Source organism: Haliotis asinina, chromosome 4 (assembly GCF_037392515.1).
Source record: "Haliotis asinina isolate JCU_RB_2024 chromosome 4, JCU_Hal_asi_v2, whole genome shotgun sequence".
Classification (NCBI taxonomy): Eukaryota; Metazoa; Mollusca; class Gastropoda; order Lepetellida; family Haliotidae; genus Haliotis; species Haliotis asinina.
In genome coordinates this window covers 11,653,795-11,670,901 of record NC_090283.1, presented here as the reverse complement: position 1 = coordinate 11,670,901, position 17,107 = coordinate 11,653,795, and the positions used below count along the sequence as shown (strand labels likewise).

The window sequence follows — 17,107 nt, the reverse complement described above, 5'->3', positions numbered from 1 at the left end:
GCCCTGATTCTCAAAACTGAACTATTTTATGAAAACAAACTGTTGACCATGCATTAAGTCTTATCAAATTCTTTCTAAATAAAGAGGAGCCATGAAACTTTAGTTTTGGCCAAGACATGCAATCAGTTAGTCACTGCTTGAGGTGTTGTCTCCACATAATGGTCAACCAACTGGAGTCAGTAAGTTTCACAACATTGTGTTTAGTAACAGTGTGTCACATACTGAAGGATCGACCAAAGCGAAGAGTAAGTGAGTGAGTTTAGTTTTAGGCTGCTTTTAGCAATATTCCAGCAATATCATGGCGGGGGACACCAGAAAATGGGCTTCACACATAGTACCCATGTGGGGAATCGAACCCGGGTCTTTGGCGTGACTAGCGAACGCTTTAACCACTAGGTTACCTCACCGCCCCAAAGAGTAAGTGAGTGAATTTAGTTAGATGACACTTTCAGCAACATTCCAGCAAGATCACAGCTGGGGACACAAGAAATGAGCTTCACATGTGGGGAATCGAACCTGGGTTTTCAGCATGATGAGTGAACACTCTAATCACTAAGCTACCACACGACCCCCTCCAAAGTGAAGAAGACCCCAGACATTTCAACAATGAGAAATCAACTACTGGGATGGTGCTGATGGACCAAAATCTGGAAAGTGAAAAGGATCAAAGTGGGTCCTGAATAAAGGACACAGCCAAGAGGAAGAACTTCCATCACCCCATAACAGCATCCCCTTCCTCCCTGCCTTCCCTTCCCTCCTTTGCCACATAAACACTTCTCTATCAGATCTTATTGATCTCAATTGTGAGAGTCAAATAACAAAAATTATATTAACATTCAACCTACACCACTCTAACCACACACCCAATATTTAATTATTGCATACAACAAGAACCAGTGTGCAAAAGTTGAGCTTCGTGTGTCTGATTGCTATGGAAACAAACTGATCATTTGTACCGATCCAACTGACAGGAAGTTGAGTGAGATTATCCGAGTAATGATCCATGCAAACCTTCCAGTCTGCTGCCCTTGGACGTTAGAGTTTATATCAGAGCTGATCTGAATGATACAAGAGAATAACACCATTTCAGGGCCCTACTCTACAACCCAACTGACAAACAATTTGTCACCTTGTTTGCTCTACATTGCCCCCAAAGTGAGCAGATAGGAAGGACACCACCCACTGTACATAGGAGAAGAGTCAAACTCGGGTCTTCAGCATTACTATTAGGCTACCCACCTCACCAAAATGAGCAGAAATTCTCGATGACACAGTGAGTTTAGTTTAGTTTAGTTTAGTTTAGTTTAGTTTAGTTTAGTTTAGTTTAGTTTAGTTTAGTTTAGTGTCACACTCAGCAATATTTCAGCTTCATTGTGACAGACTGTAAATAATCAAGTCTGGACCTGACAATCCAGTGATCAACAGCCTAGTATGCAGTTGGGATACAATGACATGTCAATCCAGTCAGCAAGTCTGACCACCCAATTCCATTTGGCATCTCTTACAGCAAGCATAGGCTACTGAAGATCAATTATGACCCAGATCTTCACAGATCTTTGACACATGGAAGAAACAGAGCTTGATTTACACACAGACAATGAAAGAAGACAACCTCTCTGCTATATGAGAAAAATAAACAAACATATGCATTACAAGCACACTTAGAGATAACAACAACACCTGAAAAAACATCTCCAAACAAAGAGTGATGAAAGTTTACAAGACTGCACTGTGTACGATTATACACAACACATGTGGTTAATGACACAAAAATGACACATACAAAATAACACCATAACAGCCCCTGTGGTCAATAACTGACCAGAAACATCTACCCAGTTGTTTGACATCAATTGTCAAGTAATGGTGAGGGTTTCATGAAAAAGGCATCCTGAGCCCCCATTTCATGTTACAAAACCATTAGTGTTGCAAAGGACTCCAGGAATGGTGCGAAAGTTGTCTAACCAAAACTGAGCCAGACACAACATCAATTTTCTTCAGTTTCATTAAAACCGGATAATAAAAATATTTCCATGGTCAGTACATAAACTTGAATTTATTTTCAACTATTGATACAAAATTTAATTTCAATACTATTATTCATTATCCTCTTCTATTAATATTGGCAGGAGTAACTGATGCACAACTCAGAAACATCACCTCTTAAATCCTGAGCCTCATAACTTGGTTAAAGCAATTATCTTGAAGTTTTAACTAAACCAAGCCAAATATCATCACTTCCATTACTATAAACTCCATACCCAGCTGTCAAGATGGGACACAAAGTTTGAGAACTGATTTTAAAGACCACGAATCAATACAACAATTTACCAGACCCATGTATTCTCAACCGTTCTGTATCGTTCTGGCCATTTATTCCCAATTTAATGTCGCACCAAGCACAGAAAAGCAATTTCATCACTATTAACTCTCTTTTTTTATCAGACAGCATTAGCATTGTTTTAGATGGAGTGATTTCCGCCCCAAATTAACGGAGCAAGTTGGAAATTGATTTTTATGGGTTTTGATCTGTTCTTACAAATTATCCCAAGACAGTCTGGCGCCAGGCTTATTCCATCTGATGCTGGCAAAAGGGGGAAGCTCCTGTAATTCCTCAAACGGCGCCACCTGCTGGACAACTCAGCAGGAATTACACATGCAGCACAGTGACAAATGAACATATCTCAGTATTAGGTGAAAGGAATGGATATGCATCGATCCTCATTTGACCTAGATTCTGAGGAATAACAACTGGCGACTATGAAAATACACTGTCTATATTAATGAAAGAGAATCTGTTTGTGAAAGAGACGTCCGTGTGACGGCAGTTTATCAAACATTTGATCCAATCTGATTCAGACAATATTGGGTCATGACCCAAAGCCTTTAAAAAAATTACAAATAAAAGCAAAACATAAAAGATGCATTAAAAGAATGATCATAAAATAGTATTTTCTGTCAGCATGTGAAAGATTTGATACACTACAGTATTGATTCAATGAGGTTACACGGATAAAAAAACAAAACAGACAAAATTCTGTGGTTCTTGAAATGTGAAAAAGACTTACTGGTACAGACGACCAACATGGCTAAAAGGTATTTTCTTAATTACAAACTCAAATTTACTTATAACATTTTGGTTTTATTTCATGTTATTATCTCTGAAATAAGTGGGTAATCAGCTCCTATGTGATGTATACAGGTAAGCAGGTAGACTTATGCAACAGTCTATTTGCAGTGAAAACATACTGCTGAATTTCACTTTGAAACACTAAAGTAAATCAAATTAAATAAAAATAAGATTGGGAATCCTCATAATTTTTACTTATCAACTGAACATTTAAATGTCAGAATTTTATTCAACATAGGATAAAAGTTGCTTAACAAACGATCATAGTTTCAACTCACTGTTATTGGTTTGTATTACAAGGGGGTAAGCGTAGTAGTTGGAACATGCCAGGGGTTCAAATTTTTTGTTTGAAAGTCGCTTGCACAGGGTGCGAGAAAGTAACTTGTCCTGACTAATTTACCACTGGCCCTGATTTTTATGTCATAATCATGATGGTGGCATTATGAAAGAATACATCAACATGGTATTTGGTGTTAATGTTTACTGTCCTATTTATTGAAAAGTGATAAATAGCCAAGACAGATAACCCTACTTTATTTTCATTGTAAAATTTAATAACTACATTTTGAGCAGATATGAAATGAAATCCATGGTTTATTTGCAGTTTTTAACTGTATGCGGAAATTATGTAGCAGCCCATGCACAAGTAAGATACCATTATTTGATTGCCTGAAATGAAAACTGACTAGTCCTGGGTGCTGGTCGATGGGATTTTTTTAACCCCTGAAATGCATGCGTGGCACATAATAGGTGTTAACTCAGACTAACCCTTCTTCTTGGGTTAGTTGGGTACAGGCCCCGTGAAGGTCCCGGGGTAGAATAGGCCTTCAGCAACCCATGCTTGCCATAAAAGGCGACTCAGCTTGTCGTAAGAGGCGACTAACGGGATCGGGTGGTCAGGCTCACTGACTTGGTTGGGACATATCATCGGTTCCCAATTGTGCAGATCGATGCTCATGTTGTTGATCACTGGATTGTCTGGTCCAGACTCGATTATTTACAGACCGCCGCCATATAGCTGGAATATTGCTGAGTGCGGCGTAAAACTAAACTCACTCACTCACTCACGAGTTGGGTACAGACAACTTGATGGTCAAGCCATCAAGTTTACTTGAAGGTGTGCTATCATAAAGATAGTGAGTGAGTTTAGTTTTACTCCACTTTTAGCAATATGATTTGCAGGTGGACACCAGAATCTGTCTTCACACACTGTACCCATGTAGGGAATCGAACACAGGTCTTCAGAATGATGGACGAATGCTTGAACTGCTCGGCTACCCCATCGCCCTATCATACTGATATGGTGTGATATCTGTCAAAGCATTCTGATCTGGTCTAGATTCTATTTCCAGCTGCTTTCTAATAACGGGAACGTTGACAAACGCTACAGCTTTCACAGGAACCACACTACATAGAGATTAGGAGCCATAAAGATGCAGGTTAGAAGTGGTCATGAGAAACTGATGCTTGTCATATGAGGATATAAGATCGGTTGGTCAGACTAAGTTGACACATGTCATAGTATCCAAAATTGCGTAGAATGTGCTCATGCTATTGATCTTTGGGTTGTCTATGTCAGCACAACACACAGATGGTTATAACTCTTAATATCATCCACACTGCCAGACTCTCCTCATACACCCCAGTTCTATGTCAGCACAACACACAGATGGTTATAACTCTTAATATCATCCACACTGCCAGACTCTCCTCATACACCCCAGTTCTATGTCAGCACAACACACAGATGGTTATAACTCTTAATATCATCCACACTGCCAGACTCTCCTTTTGCACACCAGTTCCTATGTCAGCACAACACACAGATGGTTATAACTCTTAATATCATCCACACTGCCAGACTCTCCTCACACACCCCAGTTCTATGTCAGCACAACACACAGATGGTTATAACTCTTAATATCATCCACACTGCCAGACTCTCCTCATACACCCCAGTTCTATGTCAGCACAACACACAGATGGTTATAACTCTTAATATCATCCACACTGCCAGACTCTCCTTTTGCACACCAGTTCCTATGTCAGCACAACACACAGATGGTAATAACTCTTAATATCATCCACACTGCCAGACATTCTTCATACAACATGGTCCAAGATAGACAGAAGGCCTTAACTTGCATTAATTCCAAGATTGCGCTCCCCAGATATACCTCATAAAGTCAGAATCACAAAGCCGTAATTGTTTCATGTTCTTAATCACTTTTTCCATTACAAAATTATCCTGGCTATCCCAACAGACTTCATGACAAAGGTTCTGCACTTTCATGGAATTTACAAACATGTAGCTCAGTGGGTGGTAGAGTGCTCACAGAGAAATAATTTGATGAACTTTCAGAAATTAGGTGGCATTAGGATCTCTGGAGATATGTTTCAGTCATTCCACTCAACCTTGGTGTCTATGGTGTTCCCCTGAGCTGTCTGAGCTGTGAAATCACCCAGCGTTCGGAACAAAAGTGTTTTTATCAAAGGGTTTACGCCATTTCCAGCAATACTTTCACAACATTCAAAGTAATGCTATAGAAACAGATGACCCAGTTGTCTAAGGTTGAGTAATTTGTTGTTTAGAGTCACATCCCTTGATTATGCCAGGATCAGCTCATGCCATCTGGGAATATACTCATGGTAACTCCAGTGCCCTATATAACTAAGTTTTGGTGTACTTTTAAGTTGGTGAGGATACATCACTATAGGGGAAGATACATTCATGTCTGTCTGTAAACTGCACAACTAAAAACCCTTTGGCATTGCTTGCAATACAGCTACAGACTGCTTGGAAATTAACTACAGTTATATTTTTGAACATAAGCATTAAAAAACAACAACATTGTTTAATGTGATATCAAAGGGTGTAAAATCCTTGGAGTCAACTTTTTGTGCAGACTCTTTCCATGTTGTCACAACAGTACATATACCTGTGCACTTGAAAGAACCCTCAAATCCGTTTGTATATGACCAGATGGCCAGTAGTGGCGAGTACAGCAATGTGCAGTAAACTTGGACAAAAGTACAGTGATTATACCTCCTGTCCTCCCAGCTGTCAATTGGATACCTCATTAGGATGAGAGAGCCACAATAAACACAGTGCACCACAGCAAGAGTGTATACTCCCCTGGGAGTTGAGATTTATAATACAGTGTGACGTTGAGACTGACATCCAATGATTGAGGGAAACAAACACTGGGCACCTTGAGCAAGCACTAGTTGCATGTACATGTGCACCATATAAATGATAATTTGTTAAAACCCAGAGAATAAGGACGGAAGATGAGTCTGTTTTCACTCATGTTGCACTTATGTTCAACGGTTAGTTCTGATTCACTTGCCCAACAAAGCCCTGTTAGATCGGAATCAAGGAATTTGAGGTTGTTGGGCCAGCCCATAAGTTGTGCTATTCAAAATGTTAAAAAGGGATGCATACACTGAATTAAATTTTGAATGGTATTAAGAACAATGATAAATATTGAGTTCTCCACTTATTTCCAGAATGTTTCGCACATTAATCAAATACTCATCCATCAAGTACGTCAGAACAGCCCACATACTCTACAAAAGTGGAAACATAATCTGTGTTACCTTTACTGAACAAATGACAAACTCACGTGATGACTTGGCTGAGATAGTGTCGATCACGGTTCCGCCTCGTAGTCCTGTCGTCATCCAACAGCACTTCAAGTTTGTGACTGGAATAAAAAGCACGGAATAAACAGAAAATCCATATATCCTGTAATCCATCCTGAACATCTCAATTCCTCCAGATTTTTAGAAACACTTCAGTCAGCAAATACAGAAGTGCAGACCAGACAATGCAGTGACTGATATAGACTAATGCCTTGTCTCTGAACAGATATAATTTTGATAGTAACAAACAAAGCTGTTATAAACTGATAAGGAGCCCATGAATCTGGGGTAATATAGACTTGCTTCGTTTAGGGCTTTAACACTACAGGGAGGGCTAGGCTGTAGGAAAAATAACGTGGCTCAGGGACTGTCAGACAGATTTTGATTGATATCATAAGAAATGATTAATATCCTCAGGGTCAAATTAGACCCAACTAAGTCATACTGACAGCACTATTCAATGCTTGTCTCTTACAACAACCTCAAGTTTCTGGTTACTTGACTCACAATGCCCACAGGCACCTGATGGTCCTCCCTTGCCCCTCCACAAGAAAACATCATGCTACTTGCTCTTCATGATCACAACACATTAATAAAAGCTTGGACACAATTTCGCTCACTCTAATCATATCTAACCTACACACTCATGTTTTATGCCACTTTTAGCAATATTCCAGCAGTATCACAGCGGGGCACACCACAAATGGGCTTCACACATTTCACCCATGTGGGCAATCGAACCCGGGTCTTCAGTGTGATGAGTGAACACTATAACCACGCTACCCCATCACCCCCTTCCCACCCTACAACTGTGTGTATGGTGCTCTACATCACAACATCAACAACTCTACATTAACTGACATTCAGTAATGAAGAAGACAACAATAGCAAGTGTTTGCCACTAATATCACAGCATTCCCTGTCCTCATACAACAATGAAATATTTACTGCACATTCCCTACTTAGTCACATACAAGATGCCTGAAATGGCTGGTGTCTGCATAATCATCCAATGTAGGCTGTCGATAAAACCAAGGATATTGGGTGCAATGTTTTATGAGATATCATGTTAACGTAAGTTTGAAAAGAGGTCAAACTGCTGTGGTCACCTTGAAAATAAGGTCAAGGTCAGCCAAATCAACAGATGTCTGTGTAATCCACCAAAGTAGGCTGTCACAAAATTTGAAGATATTGGGAACTACATAGACTAATGCTTAGTCTCTGAATATATCTAATTTTGATAGTAACAAACTAACATATATAACTGAAAAGGAGCCCCAGTGAGATCAGATATTCTGAACCTGAGGAAGTCTAGACTTGCTTAATTTAAGGCTTCAGCACTGCAGAGAAGGTTTGGAAGTAGGGAAAATAATGTGGTTCAGGGACTGTGGGACACACTACGTACAACAGTGCATGAGATATCTGGTGAAAAGTGTTCAAAGTGTTGTGGTAACCTTGAAAATAAGGTCAAGGTCACCCAGATCAACTGGTACCTGAGTAATCCCCCAATGTTGACTGTCACTTTGAACACATTGGGTACAGTTCATGAGATATCGCATTAACAAGAATTAGCTGCTGAATACATAGTGAGTGACTGAGTTAATACAGATTTCCTCAAATCCTACAAATATGACGCTGGGTGACGTGAACGCCATTGTACCCATGAGGGTACTAGAACCCTTGTCTTTGACATTGAGAGCATACATCATGTCTTTTCCAACAACCTGCTCTGGAGAAGAATGATGTATTGTCATCAAGCATAGGCCAACATTGGCCCTCTGCTTCAGTTGATGATTAATTGCGGGAGATCTGGTTAATATGCCCCTTGTAACTACACTTATGCCAAAATAAAAGGCATGTGACCTGAAGGTCTTTGTGTTCTGTGAACTTATGCCTGAAATCAGGGGACTTTGATCTTTGGCGCTCCGTGAATTCATAGATTCAAGTACATGACTTTGATCCTAATTCCCAGAACGCAGCCTTATTCTGCTAACTGCTGGGGTTTACCAGCACATATTGTATAGGGATGTCTGTTACAGGGATACTAGTAGCTTGCTAGGTGTATATTTGTACTTTGTAGAATGGTATCAAATGTCACACCTTCACTGTGTGTGTTGTCACTTTCAAAATCATAATCTGGGCTTCCCTCAGACATGAAGTAGTACTTTTCAGATGAATGGTGGGGCATTCATGTCGTATGTGAAGTTGTTAATTACCAGATGATCTCATTAGTTCCAAACAATCAAAACTCCCCAGCACAAACATAACAATAATGAAGCCACACATGCCCAAACAAATTGGGCGCCACAATGCCGCTAAGCCAACAGACAAAAATCGTCTTTCTTCATTTCTTTTGTTTATAAAAGTCAGCTTTGTTCAATACATCATTACAAATCTAATTCCAAGAAGAAGAAATGCTCTTCCTTCAGGTTGCTTTTAAAAAGCAGAACATAAAAATATACTTTCAAAGATAGAAATCAAATTACTCCATATTACCCAGACAGTAAGTCTTCAGAAAGCACTTCTGAATATCTTAATTAAAGAAATTAAATCTCCATATGTTAAAAATTTACAATAAAGATACCAAAAATTGCTATTTAAAAAACAACCCCATTACAAACTACATGCATCCCAACGACATGGGTCATTAACTGTGATGAAAAAAATTCCTGTTGACAATAGTTTTCAGGAAATTATTTTAATGATGTAATTGCCACAAACAATTTGTCTAATTTATCAATAGGTAAGTCAAGCTGCTTTGCTTGACAATGTCACTGATACAACAGAAACATTTCCACAAAACAGGCTCAGATTTAGTCTCACCCTGCTTGGAAAGGGGATCAGAAATCTGTCAGTTTCTTCACAAGCCTGAAGCCAAAATTGATCTCAACAAGATTGGAAGGCAATGATTTCAATCATGAAGCACATGAGGAATGAATGGGTGAATTGTGTTTTACCCCACAGACAGAAATATCGCAGCAATATCACGGCAGCCAGAAATAATCAGGGCTTGGTCGCGCAAACCAGACTTTGATAGATTGTGCAGTTAATTGTCCTGTTGGGGCATGTGCATACACAATCAGCCAGCTTGTAAATTGTAACTACTGATCCTTAAGCAACAAAGTGTACTCCAACCCTCTCTATACCATGGGAAACACATACAGGTCAAACATTGTACTTGGGACGTACATTTATAACCAATATTATAACACTGATGAATTCTGATGAAATGACAAAAAGGAAAAAAATAAAAAGATATATCATCTGAAATTATTTTACCATTACTGGCAAACAAGGGTAAGTTGCACTCACATACATTTACACAAAGGAGGAGCTGAATGGCTAACCCATGTGGTCTGTGAAAGGTAGTGCACATGCAGTGCATGACAATGAAATTGCTCTGCAAGTAGCTGCACACACCTTGCTCATAAGACTCCTGTGCTTTACTAGATTTGATAGCGGACAACCTCTGCCCCCTTCACTCACAATGGCAAGCCAGTGGGCATAACTCATGTTAATTAGGGCCAGTTGTACCAAGTACTCAACCTATCCTTGTTTGCCAGTAGTAATATATTTTTAGGATTTTGGTGGATTTTAATTGCTGGTGTCACCATGCATGACTTCAAGGGAAAACCCCACGTAGTTGGTTGGTTGCCGCAATCAGCAATATTCCAGTTATATGGTGGCTTTCTGTAAATAATCAAGTCTGATCAGACAATCCAGTGATTAACAGCATGAGCACTGACCTGCGCAACACAACCACATATGCACTTCAAGGTATAATGCCACTTCACCACTGTATTCCTGCATGGTGACTGTGAGTGTGAGCCAGCTGGTCAGTGACAGCACCATCACAAACGTCGAGACATCATGATGTGAGATATGGTATTCAGCATCTACTCATGGGGTGAGTGAGTGAGTTTAGTTTTACCCCAAACTCAGCAATATGATTTTGGTGGATTCTAATTGCTGGTTTCACTGTACATGACTCCAAGGGAAAACCCCATGTAGTTGGTTGGTTTGGTATGTAATGCCACAATCGGCAATATTCCAGCTATAAGGCAGCGGTCTGTAAATAATCAAGTCTGGACCAGACAATCCAGTGATCAACAACATGAGCATCAATCTGCACAACTGGGAACCAATCACATGTGGCAACCATGTCAGCGAGTCTGACCTCCTGATCCAGTTAGTCGCCTCTTACCACAATCAGATATATCAAGCATGGATTGATGAAGGTGTATTCTACCCCAGCCTTTCAACTAATCCGGGAACTGACAGTAGGGTGGTAAATGGGGCCTAGTAACCAGATTGACTTGATTCATCCCTCCATGCACTAAACACCACTGGGTCCATGACCATACTACAACCAGGGAGTCTGTATACACTCAGCAATGTCAGGATCAACCTACAGTCTCTCCTGGCAGTACAAGGCTAACAATGCTGACACGCCAGTGTTTGTGTTACCCAGCATATACGGGATTTTGACTGGTACAAAGTCTCTTGGAATTTTTCAAATTAATTTTGTCAATTTTATTTTCCTCCAAAAAGACTAAATTTTCACAATGATATTGAGGTGTTGTCAAATGAAAAATAACAGTTTGGGAAAACCAAAGGCCAAAAATAGTGGCATTGATAAGGACCAGTAAAATCTACAAATGACCTGTATTTGGAATCCTGGTTGGTCATGATGTCAAGCTGTCAAAAATGCCAGTGAAAAAACTGAAGACGAGTGAAAAATATGATTAAGAACATGTTTGATTTGGAAAGATCCTGATTTGAGCTTGAATCTATGTACAACACTGTCAGGTGTGAACCTACAATGATGAACAGATCTCTGATGATCCAAGAACTGAGATCATACATGATGCCAATTAAATGAGTGAGTAAATTTGGCAACATCATCACAACGGTAGTCACTATACATTCTGGAGCTTATATTTCCACACTTCAATAAACCTGCCTTCCTACATATCCACCTTCCACTTTCTCCATATCTTAACGCATCCACGATCATATACTTCCACATTACCAACTTACCTTTATCATCTTTCCACATTTTCACCACCCTTCATTCAAATATTTTCACATTCCCGTATTTCAATAAGTGTTTATTTGTTTTTTCCAGTATCTACTTTTACCTCTTGGGTTCCGTTCACAAACAATTCATCAATTCAAACAATATATTGGGTACTTACATCAAGAACTTTGTCAAACTATTACAATCAAAGACAAAGGGGAGACAAACAAAAAACTGAAACAGACCAGCTAGGGAACCATGGATTATCATTATGGAATGAAGTTGACAGTCTGTCTGTCAGCACGTAATTCCCTCATACTGAGTATCACCACCAGTAGAGCAGATCTGATATCAAAGATGACAACTTGTCATATAATCCTGAAACAAAAACCACAAGGGTCATCAATAGCAGCGAGAGCAGCAGCAAATGCTTTGACGAGTCAAGCATCTCAAAGAGACAATCCTCCCAGTACATCTGCTCACCCTCCCTCCCTCCATCCATCCATCAACTCTTCCCTCCATCCACCCATCTCCCCACTTTCCCCCATCCACCCATCCATACACTAGTCCTTCCATCCGCCCATCCAGTCATCCCTCATCCACCCACCTACCCATCTATGATTTATATATTTCATTTACATTTTAAATTACTTAATTTCAGTTTATCTAAATTACATTTTACTTATAAAATTTACTCCGCCCGACCCCCCATCTTTTTTACAGAAAATAACAAGTTGAGATATTGTCATCTGCTTTTTGCTCAATATTGAGTTTCGCTATTAAACCGCTTTTAGAAACATTCCAGCAATATCACAATAGGGGACACCACAAATGGGCTTTTCACATTGTACCCATGTAGAAAACTGAACCTGGGCCCACGTGCACAAAGCAAACTTAGCGCTACAATGATTGTAAGTCCCATTCTCCAACATGGGCTTAAGATAGATGTAGCACTATGATTGCTTTGTGCAAGTGGTCCCTGGTCTTCAGTGTGACATCAATAACTCCATACTAACAGCAAATGGGCTTTTCACATTGTACCCATGTAGAGAACTGAACCTGGTCTTCAGTGTGACGAGTGAATGCTTTAACCACTAGACTACCCCACTACGAATGTGTGTATGATGCATCACATCATCAATAACTCTATATTAACTTACATCCAGTGATGAAAAGATACAGCAAAGCCAAAAAATGAAGCCAGATTCGATGCTTCATTCATGACAATGTCATCAAGATAAACATCACACATTCAAAACTGAATTATTCCATAACATGAAAGATATTGAATGAAATGGAAAGAAAAAATAATCGCAAATTCTGGATTAATCCAAAACAGATCTCCAGATCATTCGCACCATGCGTGCAGGTGCACTGCACACATTCTGGTTATGAGATTGAATCAAAGACTAGTTCCAAACAGCAATCATGGTGATGGTAACTCCACGGCTTGAACACTGACTTACCACTGTCATAGCACTATGACAGAATTGTGGAATGGTTTTTGGGGCCTTTGTTGAACAAGTCATCAACTTAGGCTTGTTCTTTGTTGATTAATACCACACTCAGTAATATTCCGGCGATATGGTGGCGGTCTGTAAATGACTCTGACTCTGATTCTGAACAAGACAATCCAGTGATCAATAGCATGAGCATCAATCAATACAACTAGGACACAATAACATGAGTCAACCAAGTCAGCAAGTGGGACAACCCGATCCTGTTAGTTGCCTCTTACGACGAGAATGGGTTGCTGAAGACCAGTTCAAACCCTGATCTTATGGATCAAGCCATCATAGTGATACAGCTGTTAGAGGAATACATGAAACTCTCTAGGGCCAAGAAAATACTAGATTCTGATTGGTTGTCCAGAATAATCAGATGGCATCAATTCTGGATTGATGCTCATCTCATCTTAGGCCAATTCACTGCGCAGTAACAAATGTTACTGTGAGATCTACTTCCATCTGACCACAATGTCGGATAACAACAACTCTATGGAGTTTGAGGTAGACTCACGATTCCAACCAAAATTCAATCACCATCAATTCAGTAATGCATGTGTCTAATTTTCAAACACACTATGTTTAACTCCTAACTATTGGACTTGTGAGAGACATGCCCAGAGTACTTAGATCACATTACTGACCGGGATGTGTGGCCTTAATGTTGTACAAGCGATCTTATTATTACCTTGTCATGAGTAAGCATCATAGCATGAGAGTTATAATTGTCTTGGCATTCAGATTGCTTTGTGAAAAGAAACCCAGATGTCCCATAATGTATCATTAGTATAGATTGTACAAATTCCGGTAGAAATCATCATGGATTGTCATAAATAATATCACATGTAACTGATGTGTTCCAATATGCATCTGTATGCATCATGAAGACAAGGTAACACAAGGCCTTCCATCTGTATCTGTTTCCATACCAATATAAGACACGGACAATTTCCACATCATAAAATGTTTCCATGAAAAGACATTTCTGATTGAGTTTCAACATGTTTTGAATTGTTTACAGTCGAAAGGGTCATAAAAAGTGTTGTGTTGTGCTAGCTACATATATACATAATCAGTGATAATCATCAATGGAATAATGCTGAATGGCCAGTGATCTAACTGAGGCAAGCAAGACAACTTAAACAAGCTGACTGTATTATGGCTGAGGACACATACTATTGCAGGACTATCTCAGCCAACAGAGGACAACCTCTACCACAGGCAAACCCTACCTACAGAGGACAACCTCTACCACAGGCAAACCCTACCTACAGAGGACAACCTCTACCACAGGTACATCCTACCTACAGAGGACAACCTCTACCACAGGCAAACCCTACCTACAGAGGACAACCTCTACCACAGGCAAACCCTACCTACAGAGGACAACCTCTACCACAGGCAAACTGTACCTACAGAGGACAACCTCTACCACAGGCAAACCCTACCTACAGAAGACAAACTCTACCACAGGCAACCCCTACCTACAGAGGACTTCTACCACAGGCAACCCCTACCTACAGAGGACAACCTCTACCACAGGCAACCCCTACCTACAGAGGACAACCTCTACCACAGGTATAGGCATCTAGTAATATGATAAATTCAACCATCTTGTCCAGCCAGACCTTCACTGTGTTGAAGCTATAAGTTACAAATGTCAAATCAAGATGTCAGTGTAGACATGCAGCTTTCCTCCAGACAGCAGGAAGCAAGTCTGCAACAAAATAACGCTACAGTACCTTCCCAGCAGAGGACAAGATGGTATCAGACAATATTCTCTCCTGAAAAGCCTGGAGGCTTATTGATTGTCTACTTTACACAGCATAAGACAACATCGTTAAGATCATCATTTCAGTTTTGAAGCACAAAACAAACATGGCAGGGATTGGTCGGTCAAACCACAGATGCAAAAGGGTTAAAGTCAAACTGACTGACATTTCATACAGAAAGTGATTTTTATATTGCCATACTAAGGCATGAAATTATACCAGTAGCTAGACAACAGAACAGGAAGAGAAATGCTTGCATGTACTAAGTAACCGTATATACAAACAAGTTATTTGGTACGATGAACAGAAAAGAGAAAATATAGTCAATATGGAAGAAATTGTCAAGGCATGCGGATATGAGTTCTGGTAAATGTCTCCCTGAAGTGCCAAATTGTCAAAGTGTGCATGTTTATAAAGTTTATTTGTATATGTCACACTTAGTAATATTCAAGATTTAGCATGGTGGTCTGTAAAGAATCAAGTCTGGACCAGACAACCCAGTGATCAAAGGCAGCAACCCTGACCACCCAATGCTGTTAGTTGCCTCTTACAAATGTCTAGACAATACCATATTTTCAGGCATGCAGTGTTTCCTTGTTTCTACATGAGCATAACTGTCTAGTGGGGGCTGCCTGTAACACAGATATAAAATAACGCTTTTCTTCGGTCCAAGGATCCATACTTAGGAAAAAGCATGGGGTACTGACCCAACCCCACCCACAATCAACTCCATGATCTGTCTGTATCTATTTCCTGCCAAACCTTTCATTAACAAGCAGTAGCTGCCCATTAATTCAAAATCCACATTCAGCTTCATTCACAATTATGTTTCCAATTTAGACACATCCAGACCTTGGATCAATGAAGGTGAGTGGGCTTATACCCAGTGACGCAAGAATACTGGTATGAGTCTAACTCTCTCACCAGCCAACGAACACACAGCTACTTTCTTTCAGCAGATTATATACATTCCACGGTAATCATAGCTCTAGCTTCAATACACCCACTCAATGAAGCCAACATTTTGGAGAAAAAAATCCATCTTTCCAAACATTATCAGAATTCTGCCAACTGGCTTTCTATTTCTGGCGTTCTATGGAAGTCAATAATTCTCAGACAAGGAAGATGAATTTCAAAGACAGCAGTTTCCTGTTGGAAATGTCATTGAAACACTGAGGTGTTAGTCATCAGCTGTGTCCAACCTATATTGAGGAACTAAGATACAGAGAAAAAACATTTGTAAGTGGCCTTGAAAGGTGAGATTGAGTCAATCAGACAAATTTGCTCTCTAAATAGAAATGAGAGCCATTCTTGGTCCTGTTTTTTTACTTTTTTTGTGAGCGGTGAAGGTTGCTGCTCAGACCTTGACATAGACCAATTATTGGGTTGTTCCAGTGTCACAACACACGAGGTATCAAATGGTGATGTTCTCATATGCTACATAACCTAACAGAACAGAGGTGATTCGCTATGTGTCCTAATACAACAGAGGTGATACGCTACATAACCTAACAGAACAGAGGTGATACGCTATGTGTCCTAATACAACATAGGTGATACGCTACATAACCTAACACAACAGAGGTGATTCGCTATGTGTCCTAACACAACAGCTGTGATACTCCACACATTATGAAACAATATGATGCCTTGTATCCCAATTTTCTCTGCAAGCAAATCATAACAGACTTTTACATTTCTGAGATATGAGACATTGCAGGGCCTATATACAAACGTGAGAGCAGTGTGGAGAGTGTACTAGTTTTTGTCAACTGGAACTAGAGAATCTGTATAAGCTGGTTTTTTCAATAGTGTATTATTACATCAGTATTCATGTCTTTCCACCAGCATGACACATCATATAACCCATGTATCAACACACGTGAGTTGTAAATCAATGTTTCGTACTATGGCTTTCGTATCTTGCACATATTCACACAGCAAATGAATGCCCAAAGTTCTTATAGCAAGTTACCTGGGCTTCATGAGAATTTGACCAAAGTAAATTCACGCATATTTGCACTGAAAGTTAAAA

The 17,107-nt window shown here is 39.8% G+C and overlaps 1 protein-coding gene across 2 annotated transcripts in view; it reads right to left on the bottom strand.

Annotated features, from left to right (window-relative positions):
- LOC137281273 (IQCJ-SCHIP1 readthrough transcript protein-like) overlaps nt 1-17,107 on the bottom strand; it is a 234,357-nt gene that overhangs the window by 97,562 nt on the left and 119,688 nt on the right. For both annotated transcript variants that reach the window (XM_067812433.1, XM_067812432.1), the window contains exon 6: nt 6,757-6,837. In XM_067812433.1, coding sequence (XP_067668534.1) covers nt 6,757-6,837 — 81 coding nt within the window. The remainder of the gene's footprint in view (nt 1-6,756; nt 6,838-17,107) is intronic.